Source organism: Ictalurus punctatus, chromosome 4 (assembly GCF_001660625.3).
Source record: "Ictalurus punctatus breed USDA103 chromosome 4, Coco_2.0, whole genome shotgun sequence".
In the NCBI taxonomy this organism is placed as follows: domain Eukaryota; kingdom Metazoa; phylum Chordata; class Actinopteri; order Siluriformes; family Ictaluridae; genus Ictalurus; species Ictalurus punctatus.
In genome coordinates, this window is record NC_071284.1 from 10,202,089 (window position 1) to 10,214,051 (window position 11,963).

Genomic DNA, 11,963 nt, shown 5'->3' on the forward strand with positions numbered 1-11,963 from the left:
TGCATTAGTAAATACAACGATGCTTTATTTTGCATTTAATGTCATAAATTGATTTATATATGTAAATCCACATCAGTTTATAAACCTTCAGAATGAAGCATCACACATGAAACCATAGATGACACAAAATGAATAGCTCATAAAAATAACAATGAACAAAAAACGTGGACAGCTTGTCTTTGGTAGATGTTTATTATATCTAAATGATCCATCCATCTATCAGTCTTCTATACCATTTATCCTACAGGGTCACAGGGAACCTGGAGCCTATCCCAGGGAGCATGGGGTACAAGGCGGGTACACACTGGACAGGGTGACAATCCATTGTAGGGCACGATCACATACACATTCACACCATACGGTCACTTTGGACATGCCACCCAGCCTACCATGCATGTCTTTGGACTAGGGGAGAACATGCAAACTCCGCACACACAGGGCAGCAGCGTGAATCAAATCCCCAACCCTGGAGGTGTGAGGAGAACGTGCTAACTAAGCCACTGTGCGCTCTACATCTAAATGATTATGAAGTTAAACAATCACTCTTCTTACACAACGCTCATCAGTACCACTTGAAATTATTGTTCAGCATCTAAAAGTCCAGAAATAGTAAGACCTACATTCAGGTTTATGCTCCATTTGTGCAATGAACAGTGCCCACCACTAATATTGGCACCTTTGAATATGAGCAAAGAAGGCTGTGAAAAATTGTCTTTATTGTTTAACCTTTTGAGCTTTTGTCAAAAAATTTCACAAAAATACTCTGCTCTCATGGATATCAAATAATTGCAAACAAAACAGGTTGATTTAAAAAAAAAAAACAACTTTGTTAAATATAGGTGTGCCACAATAATTGGCACCGTATGAATTCATATGAGAAAAATAAATTTGAAGTATACTGCCACTGATATTTTACATTTTTAGTATACTGTTGTTCAACCATGACTTCCTGTTTCACAAGGGTATAAATATGAGGGAACACATAGGCCAAATTCCCTTAGTCATTCATAACAATGGGTAAGACCAAGGAATATAGCTGTGATGTGTGGCAAAAGGTTGTTGAGCTTCACAAAATGGGAAGTGGCTATAAGAATATACCAAAAGCATTGAAAATACCCATTTTCACCATGAGGGCAATAATTAAGAAGTTCCAGTCAACTGGAAATGTTATGAATCAACCTGAAAGAGGACGTGTGTCTATATTGTCTCAACGCACTGTGAAGAGGAGGGTTCGAGTGGCCAAAAATTCTCCAAGGATCATAGCTGGAGAATTGCAGAAGTTAGTTGCATCTTGGGGTCAGAAAGTCTCCAAAATTACAATCTGAAGTCACCTACATCACAAGTTGTTTGGAAGGGTTTCAAGAAAAATGTCTCTACTCTCATCCAAAAACAAACTCAAGGGTCTTCAGTTTGTCAGACACTACTGGAACTTCAAATGGGATCAGGTTCTATGGTCAAATGGAATAGAGCTTTTTGGCAATAAACACTAGAGGTGGTTTGGTGCACAGAGAGGTAGCCATATGGAAAAGTACCTCATGCCCACGGTTAAATATGGTGGTGGCTCTTTAATGTTTTGGGGCTGTTTTTCTGCCAGAGGACCTGGACATTTTGTTAAGACACATGGCATCATGGACTTTATCAAATATTAACAGATATTAAATGAAAACCTGACTGCCATGGCCATGCCAGTCCCCTGACTTGAGACCCATAGAAAACCTGTGGGGTGAACTGAAGAGGAGAGTCCACTAGCGTGAACCTCGAAATTTGAAGGATCTGGAGCAGGGATGTCCAATCTTATCCGCAAAGGGCCGGTGAGGGTGCAGGTTTTCATTCCAACCCAAGCAGGAGCCACACCTGATTTTACCTGTTTAATCAGTTGATCTTGGCTTTCAGTAGACTCAGGTGTGGCTTCTGCTTGATTGGAATGAAAACCTGCACCCACACCGGCCCTTTGCGGATAAGATTGGACACCCCTGATCTGGAGAGATTCTGTATGGAGGAATGGTCTCAGATCCCTTGCCATGTATTCTCGAACCTCATCAGTCATTATAGGAGAAGACTCAGAGCTGTTATCTTGGCAAAGGGAGGTAGCACAGAGTATTGACTAAAAGAGTGCCAATAATTGTTGCACACCTATATTTAACAAAGATATTTTTATATAAACCTGTGTTTTGTTTGCAATTGTCTGATATTCATGAGCGCAGAGTATTTTTGTGAATTTTTTTGAACAAAAGATCAAAAGGTTAAACAGTAAAGACAATTTTTCACAGCCTTCTTTGCTCATATTTACCAAGGGTGCCAATATTAGTGGAGGGCACTGTATAGGAATGTAAACCTATTAATCCAGGATAAGCTCATTTGCATATCATTACCCGTAACATAATTGCATATTAATTCTACATACATAATTTGTTGTATGATGGACAAATCAACTACTTGTGCACTTACATTTTGAAGCTTACAAACTGCTCCCTATCTTGTGCGTTAAGACTTTTTGCGCGCACACACACACACACACACTTTGGTATATACGGTACTAAAACCTCTGTCTTCAGACTAAGACCTGTCTCTCAGACTGGCGGTCCAAGTCATCATTTATAACCAGTCAAATATACAGGATAGAATTTTTAATTCCAGCCATTAGTTTTTCTGTATATTCTTAAACTGGTTAATAGGAGTTTAGTACCTCAAACAACCTTCACAGACAGATACTCAGAGACATGAATCTCTGGGCTACTTGTCCTGAAGGCTTTAGGATGATCATGTGACACAGATTTGAGCAGCCCAGGCTGGGGGCTTGCTGTCATAAGACACAATCACTCTGTTCTCTGCACCTGTAACATCCTCCTCAGCCTCTCTCTGTCCCTCTTCTTCATCCCTCTCTTGTGCCTCCTCTGATCCTCGTCTTACCATCCAGCCCTCCTGCGCGCAAAACGGCTTCTCCAGCACTTTCAGAACTCTCTGAACCTGATGACAAAAATCAGTGGATTTTTTAGTTTCATTTCATAAGAATACACTTTTTAGTATTGATCAGGTAAAACTGAATACGGTAACAGCTTAACCTCAGAGAAGTCCCCATTCTCTGCTGCTTCTATTGCATTCTGGGCGATGTAATTTCGAAGCACTACACGAGGATTGGTGCTGTCCATCACACGCACCCTCTCCTCCTGCACCACCTTCACATCGCACTCTCCCTCACACTCACGAGCAAGACGCTGCCTGGAGGCAAGCAAAGACAACATGTAAATGCTGTGGCAATTCATAAATGCTGGACTGTTTATGCAAAAATCCTTATAGCTGGTAAATATAATAATCCTTTTTAAAAATCTAAGCGCTCTAAGAGGGTTTTTTGACAAACGTACTCAAGGGAACACACCACTTCCATCATGTTTATTCTAGCTTTCTACCATCTGCTCTAACTGATGAAACCCCTGAGTGTTTTATCACTTGGGTTTCCAAGCAACCTGTTGCTGCCTAGCACAAACGTGGCTCTGTATTACTGCATGGACAGCACTGAACACCTCATCGCTATCTGCACCTGTACTGTTTAATCCAGCAGGTCCATTCCTCCGTCTGCTTGTTCTTCAGGTCCGTCTCTGTGCTTTCCAGCAGCTCCTTTAACCTAGAGAGCTTCTCCAGCTGTCGGGCCAACGTCCTCCGGTCTGACAACATGCCGAACAGCGCAGGGTTACTCTGGGCCAAGGAGAGCAGCATTGAGAACTCACTGTGGGGAAACAATGGCTGATTGAAAGCACATAACTTTTCTAAAATTAATCAATTTCCTGCTTTAAATCCTCAAATATGGATATAAGTGAAAGTAAACAAAATGGGGAAAAACATACAGAGGTTATACTTATACTATACTTGTACCTAATATACATTTCTATACCTGGGAATAAACACCATATTCATGTAATCTAGCTCTATTTACTTAGTCCAATAATGACATTTAAACATAACCACCTGCTTTAGTCTAGAGCAGCGTTTCCCAACCTTTTTTCAGTCACGGCACCCTTTGAAAATGTTAAATAAAAAAAATAATAAAAAATTGTAGCACCCTACACAAACACTAATGCTAGACAGCGTTAGCTACTTCAGGATGAAGTTGATGGTCCAGAAGCATCTGGAGTTTTTCTTTTAAGAAATCTGTTCATATTCTTCTTCACTACACACGCATCATCACGCATACTGATGTTGACGTGCTGCTGACAGGTCAGTGGGGGGGGGGGGGGGGGGGGGGGGGGTCGAGGGGAAGGGAAGTATTATTTTTATATATAATTTTTTATTATTATTATTATTATTATTATTATTATTATTATCTGCATGTCTGTCTGTCTTATTATTTCTGTGCCTGTGTTATTATTTCAGACATCAGATATTTATCATATATATTAAAAGTTTCATACACATTTTAAAAATGTTTGAAGGATTTTTTTTACACGGTACCCCTGCTCTAATCAGACGGCACCCCGGTTGGGAAACACTGGGCTAGGGCGGTGGTTTTCAAAGTGGCGCCTCAACAATTTGGTGTGAAAAATAAATAAATACATGATTTTCTCTTTCTCACTCTCAGACACACACACACACACACACACACACACACACACACACACACACAATCAATTCCTAATGTAATGTAATATAAAGATATAAGATGTAATTATTAATAAAAAAGGGGGGATATATTCAGAAGTCTGTATTTTTAATGTGTTTTAAAGACATCTTGCAAAAGGGGGGCATCTGTTATGTGTTAGTTCAGTAATGGAAAGACATTTTTATCAATATTGCCACAAGGTGACAGCAGTTTGTAAATCAGGGGTAAAGATTAGATTTCCGTGCTGGGTCGTTATACTTCTTTCATGGATATGAACAATGTAGGAACAGTACCACTGAATTTGTGTGTTATTCTCTCACCTATGTATCATGAGCTATGTTTCCATCCACGTATTTTTATGCGAATTTTGGGATATCACATAAAAATAAAAATAAAAAACGCTGGATGGAAACACCAGATGTTAATAAAATCTCTAAAATGCGGATTTTAAAAAAAAAACCTTATCCGCTCAATTGAGCTGGATGATTTTTTTAAATTCGATAAGAAGACGTGTGCATAAACCACGATGGAAAAATATTTACCGGATAAATTTCTCGCCGCACATCAAAAAAAGTCATGTGAATTTTCCTCAACAAATCATGTGATTGGATAATTGGTACAGAAAAGTTGAAATGTGGGAAGAGCGAGATGCGCCAATTCTACCGGATGTGATGATTCTGTTCTTTTGAACACATGGAATGGAAACAGTGCTTTATTCGCAAATGTTTTGTGCGATATTCAAAAACATATTTTCATAGTTTAAATGCTCAACTTGGATTGAAACATAGCTATGGAAATGACCTTTGGGTGGGCAGACTATCCTTTGGGTGGCCAGACTAACTTTCAAGTACTCCATGTTTGCCAGTTTTAGCATCAAAGTGACCTAATTTCTGCCAAAGATATTAACTACAGTAAAAACTTTAGACTAGCAAAGTCTTTCGAATCCATTTCTGAACAAATTATCTACCAAATTGGATACAACTCTAATGATAATGATAATGAGTGTTTATTGGACACAGCATAGTGAATTTATTTTCTTCACGTACCCCAGCATGCCAGGAAGTTGGGGTCAGAGTGCAGCAGTCAATCATGACACGGTGCCCCTGGAGCAGAGTGGGTTAAGGGCCTTGCTCAAAGACCCAAAAGTGGCAGCTTGGCAGCACCACAGCTTGAAACCCCAAACCTTTTGATCAGTAACAGCAGTAGCCACCACTGCCACTCAATGGAGTCTTGTTTGATTTAGATGGTAATAACAATTTCACATTGTGAAATGTCGACATTTTCCACTATATAGTTCTAAAAACCTGAGAATTTCCTGAACTGAAAAAAATGTTTCTGTACAAGTTCCACCTTTTTATACAACAGTTCGTTTCGGTCCACTAATTTGACTGGCCTAGTGGCATTCCAAGAGTGCTTAGGTTTAGTATATGGGCAGCTGTGGCTCAGGTGGTAGAGCGGGTTGTCCACTAATCGTAGGGTTGGCGGTTCGATTCCCGGCCCACATGACTCCACATACCAGACACTGAACCCAAAGTTGCTCCCGGATGGCAAGCTAGCGCCTTGCATGGCAGCTCTGCTACCATTGGTGTCTGAGTGCGTGTGTGAATGGGTGAATGAGACACAGTTGTAAAGCGCTTTGGATAAAAACGCTATATAAGTGCGGACGTTTCGCTGTGTGTATTACTCCACTCGTTTGTGTTCACCACATACAATTCCACTTCCTAGTTTGAAATAGTTACTACAGCAGAGTTAGCGATATCATCCATGGACACAGCAAATGATACCTTTCAGGAAGTGCACTTACTAGTAATTGAACCCTTTAATGGCACCTTTAATAACCATGATTACGTTATTTTTCTGCATAGGTAGGTTTCTTCTGCATATATGGTAGCTGACCTAAATATGAAAATTTACAAGTGAAACAAAGCTTGCTGCAGGAAATCTCTCAATTCAATAAAAGGTTTGCTAAGTGAAAAAACCCCCACAAGTATTCACCCATATGCAGAGAATATGAAAAAATATTTAAAGTGAAAACTGCCTTACCGTGGGTCCATATTAGGTTTGCTGGCAGCCTTTAACTCCTCTAGAGAGGCACACTGCTGCAACAGAAGCTCTGTGGCCTGTTTGACAAGTTCAGCATCCTCCACTGTGTCTCCTTCTGCAGGACATGAGATCTGACTCAAACAGCGGAACGTGTTGGTGAAGTCAGCGCCTGAAAATTCACACAAAACAGACCACAGTTATTCAGAGCAGGAAACAGGACAGAATATTTCGCTCTTAAAAACACATAGATTAAAGTCATTCAGGTCTTTTTGAAATGTCTAGTTGTAGTAAGTTAAGGTGACTGGATGTTTTTCCACTAATCTGAAAGGATTATAAAGACCAAGAGCAGTCACCTTGAGGAATTCGTAACAAAAGAAATTCATTCCTGCCTAGGTCTCCTCAGTCCCTACCCGTGTTGTGCATTGTCTGCATTAGGTTTGTGATGAGCAGCTCATCTTCTGGTTCCTCTTTCCTCAGCAAGCCCAATTTCCTTCTCATATTGCTCAAGTAGAATGTGTTGAAGAGGGGCGAGTACTCCTCCAACACCGCCTGCGCCCGGTCCGAGGGCAGATCTGGGTTCAGAGCTTCTGCTAGCCGAGCCAGGTTCCAGTGACAGATTTCTGGCTGAGCTCGATATGAGTAACGGCCAGAATTATCAGAGGCGTTGCAGATGAACTCTGGGTCAAAGCTTCAGAAGGAAAAACAGCAAGTGACATTAACGTCAACGATCAACAGAATGCATGTGCATAGAAAAATCAGAGGTACACCAAGTCAAATTAAGGTCAAGGGTTTTTTTTACCCCCCACTTTTTTTTTTTTTTTTTAATTCATGCCGATATCAGAAGGAACTAGAGAAGACCAATCATGGCCCAAACCCTGTGTGAAATACCCAGGTTACCAGGTCACAGATAATTTTCAGTTTCATAAACGGCCAAGAGAAACCCTGAGCAAGATCTTTTAACATAGTGGCATTTAGTTAAAGTAGAATCTTATTCAATGGAAAGTTAATACACAATGATGATTTCAAAGACATCAATGTAGCACTGATAGCACTGACTGTGTGTAAGACCATACCGGTCCATGAAGCCGAACGGTCCATAGTCCAGTGTAAGCCCCAGAATACTCATATTATCAGTATTGAGGACTCCATGACAGAATCCCACACACTGCCAATGGGCCACAAGTCTGGCTGTTCTTAGCGTCACCTAAGACAGAAAAAAAACTGGCAACCGTGAATACTTATATACTTAATAATACTTCTAATAATGTTTTGTGTGGGAAACGCCACAATGTTTACAGGAGTTTGCAATTTTTCGCATCACTGTGAAAGACCGTGCAAAACAATTTTGTAGGGATGCTCCGATCAATCAGCCGCCAATCGGTATCGGCCAATAATCACATTCTATGACTCGATCGGTAGTCTCTAAATTTGGCCGACATAAAACACGTGAGGACGTAAAAAAACACGACGATGTTAAACTTTAGCGCTGCAGTCATGTCATCACCAGTGTGGAATTATTACGAGGTCTCAAGAAACAAGGAAAGATGTGTCATTTGCTGTGTATTTTTAAAGGCCTATTAAAATGTTCATTGTAAAATTAATATTTGTTGTGCTCATTTGTGGTATTACATCTGTGGTATTACTTTATCTGGGGGAAAAAAAGGTTAACAGTGACGGTCAACAGAAAGCTTACATATAACTTATATAAAGCTTGAAAGATCGGGATTGGCTGACCATGGTGACAAGAAATAGGTAATCATATCGGCGGCAAAAATCCTGATCGGAGCATCCCTACAATTTCGTGCAATTTCAATATCACCAATCCAATAGTTTTCCTCAGAAAAACACACACACACACAAAACAAAAATCGCAAATTGCATCACAAATTTTGAAAAAAGCCGCAGCAAAATCAAGCAGTCTGATAAAGCAGTCCGATAAAGCAGTCCATACAGAATTTCGAGGAGTTTTTTGTGATTGTTACGGCCAAACTTTTCTGATTTAGCTGCTTCTTTATTCCAAATTTGTGATGCTTTTTTTGTGAAAAACTACTTGAATTGATGAAACTGCAATTGCACGAAGTTGTTTTGCATGCTGTTTCGCAGTGATGTTTGTTTGTAAATGAGACCTTTTAGCTGTACTCATGTTCAATGCACATGAATCGAAGGGGACTTTGGCCGAATAAGTGTTGTGATGACGTCACATGACGTCATGGCCCAAGTCTGCGGAAATCTTGAAAAAATTGCAAGCTCCTGCGAATAATGTGAGTTATCATGGTTTTGCATTAATTTCTGCAATCGCAAAATGGCTAAATCCTGGAGGGACTGATTAGGTAAAGCATACCTCCCTAAAGAAGGCAGTGTTCCGCTCCACTGGGTCTGAGTGGCTCTGCTGGATCTCTGGGTAGAAAGTATCAATGACATAATCCAGCATTTGAGTTCGTATCTCAGTATATCTATAGCTGGGGCCCTGCCGACCTGTGAGCTCATCCTCCTGTTTGAAAATCTCAAATGAACCAAACCTGCATAAGAACAACAAGACAACCAGCTCTCTTTCATTAATCAGACACCATCTACCACACAAATGACTAAACAATCGCTATACAGGTATAGCTGTAAAAACGTATCCTTTTTGCTTGATATAGCATGTCACTGGCAGTGATGTGAATAAGACAGCACTGACCTGATAAAAGTGGGAGCGATGCGCAACACCACCGAGCATCTCTCCATGCGTGGATTGCCATTGTAAAACACATCTCTCATGACCCGCGAGTCTGAGGTCACTACAGAGCCAGCCCGTGTGGTAGGAATCCCAAGGGCAAAGACAGCTTCGCTGCACAAGAACTCACGGATGCTGGAGCGCAAGACTTTACGTCCATCCGCTTGCCTGAAGAGAGAGAGGAGTGGTATGACACTTTTTATGAGAAACACTGGGCTGAGATCACAGTTATAATACAGATCAGCATGTATTTTAGGTTGAGTAGTAAAATGTACAATAGTGAAATGATCATGTAGAGAGCACAGTGTACTGCACACTTCCTGTGCAATACAAAATTTTTATTTTTTTTAGTAGACCAGCCAAGTACACCGATCAGCCTAAACATTACAACCACCTGCCTAATATTGTGCAAGTCCCCCTAATGTTGCTATAACATTTCTGACCTGATGGACTCCACAAGACCTCTGTAGGTGTGCTATGGTATCTGCTACCCAGACATTAGCAGCAGATCCTTTAAGTCCTGTAACTTGTGAGCTGGGGCCTCCATGGATTTGTTTGTCCTGAACATCTCACAGATGCTCGATCGGATTGATATCTGGGGAATTTAGAGGCCAAGTCAGCATCTTGAACTCTTTGTCATGTTCCTCAAAACATTCCTAAATAATTTTTGCAGTGTGGCAGGGCACACTATCCTGCTGAAAGAGGCCACTGGCATTAGGGAATGCAGTTCCATGAAGGGGTGTACTTGGCCTGCAACAATGTTTAAGTAGGTGGTACGTGTCAAAGTAACATCCACATGAATGCCAGGACCCAAGGTTTCCCAGCAGAACATTGCCCAGATCATCACACTGCTTTTACTGGCTTGCCATCTTCCAATAGGTGAATCCTAGTGCCATCTTTTCCCCAGGTAAGTGACGCGCACACACACCTGGGCGTCCACATGATGTAATTCCAACTGTTGCCGGTTCACCGGATGTAATTCCACTGGACCTCTTTTGGTAGGTACTAACCACTGCATACTGGGAATGCCTCACAAGTCCTGCTGTTTTGGAGATGCTCTGACCCAGTCGTCTAGCCATCACAATTTGGCCCTTGTCAAAGTCGCTCAGATCTTTACACTTGCCCATTTTTCCTGCTTCCAGCACATCAACTTCAAGAACTGACTGCTCATATGCTGGCTAATATATCCCACCCCTCTACAGGTATAATTCACTTACTTGTCAGTGGTTTTAATGTTATGGCTGATCTGTATAAATGTAAGATACCATCATTAAAAATGTATCCTCCCACCCGGGACAGGCTCCAGATCCACCATGAACCTGACCAGGATAAAGTTACTGAAGATGAACCAATGATTGATGATGATGATAATTTTAGCCTCAATCATCAGTCTTGTGAATTTATCCATCCATAAAAATACTCCCATGTTTGTCAATAATAAATGACGTCCTTGGGAAGTCTACCTGGAATAAGGCGTGAGTCCAGAACCCTTCAGCTGGATCTCCCAGCGCCTGCTGGGGTTCTCCTTTAGCAGTTCAGGACTCTGATCAGCTGGAGCTTTCACTTCACCCAAATAACACGCCGCTCCGTCGCCCAGCTGCCCCGCGAAGTGGCCGAACTGATGGCCGCAGTAGCAGTGGGCAGCGGGCTCAGAGCCTGGCATCACCCTGGAGCCGCTCAGGTACACAGCGCCCAGAGGGTCACTGATTACCTCCTCCGCGCTGAGGCCGAGCAGCGCCATGGCGGGTCCGGAAACCGCCACAAAGCGAGGCTTCTCCAGCGGCTGCGGCATGACTCTGGAGAAACACGCGCCGCGGACTGTCCTCACTCCAGGAGCCTCCGACTCCTCCACAGGGAGCTTTCTCAGCACGACATTATCGAAGTCCAGCCGCTCGAGCTTGGAACGACTCGTCGCGATCGCCGTGCCCATACCCTCCATGGAGTAAGACCTCAACAAACCGGGGTTAGAGTTGAAAATGTAAGGTCGTATTAGACGGAGTACATTGCTAGCCATTAACGAACTACCTTCTGCTAAAACGAGTTAGGTAAGTCAAAGGACGTCATGTTTGCCAAACTTAAAAACAGAAAGCAGGCCGACCACAAACATAACGCATTAATTAACACATAGTGCACTTCATAGGGCACAGAAGTTGTTATTTAATACTCAGTGTAGTGCGTAGATATAGGGAGTAGACAGCTATTTGATTTTTGCCATTCTGAAATCCGGTCCGTCTTTGTTTATGGTCCCCCTAGAAGCACTCTGGTAGGAACCAATGTTTTAAATCGTATTTTAGCCTGAAATCCGTGTTGTGATCAAAATCACAGCACAATTATGATTACTAACACCAACGAGAGATACCTGCAATTAATTATTTTTTTTACTAGTAGAAATATTAATCCCAGACATCTTCTATAAAATGTAGACTAATCATATCATTAACCGTACTATTTTTGACTAGTAGTAATCCCATGTCAGTAGTACTAGACTAGTAGTAATCCCATGTTTGACTAGTTACCATTAACGTCTCCATTTCTTTTATTTATATTTTTAGTAAAAAAAATAATAATAATAATAAAAAACGTGGTGAGAAAAGTGTGCCGATCGCTCAC

General features: G+C 41.5%; 1 protein-coding gene across 1 annotated transcript; it reads right to left on the reverse strand.

The window, feature by feature from the left end:
* Nucleotides 1-11,591, reverse strand: selenoo1 (selenoprotein O1). Its single transcript, XM_017466728.3, has 9 exons — nucleotides 10,817-11,591; nucleotides 9,318-9,521; nucleotides 8,979-9,156; nucleotides 7,711-7,841; nucleotides 7,048-7,325; nucleotides 6,638-6,806; nucleotides 3,539-3,724; nucleotides 3,063-3,219; nucleotides 1-2,967 (listed from the first exon to the last, which is right to left on the reverse strand). The coding sequence occupies exons 1-9, from the start codon at nucleotides 11,365-11,367 to the stop codon at nucleotides 2,752-2,754; spliced, it is 2,070 nt and encodes a 689-aa protein (XP_017322217.1). The 5' UTR covers nucleotides 11,368-11,591; the 3' UTR covers nucleotides 1-2,751.
* Nucleotides 11,592-11,963: the final 372 nt, after the last annotated feature.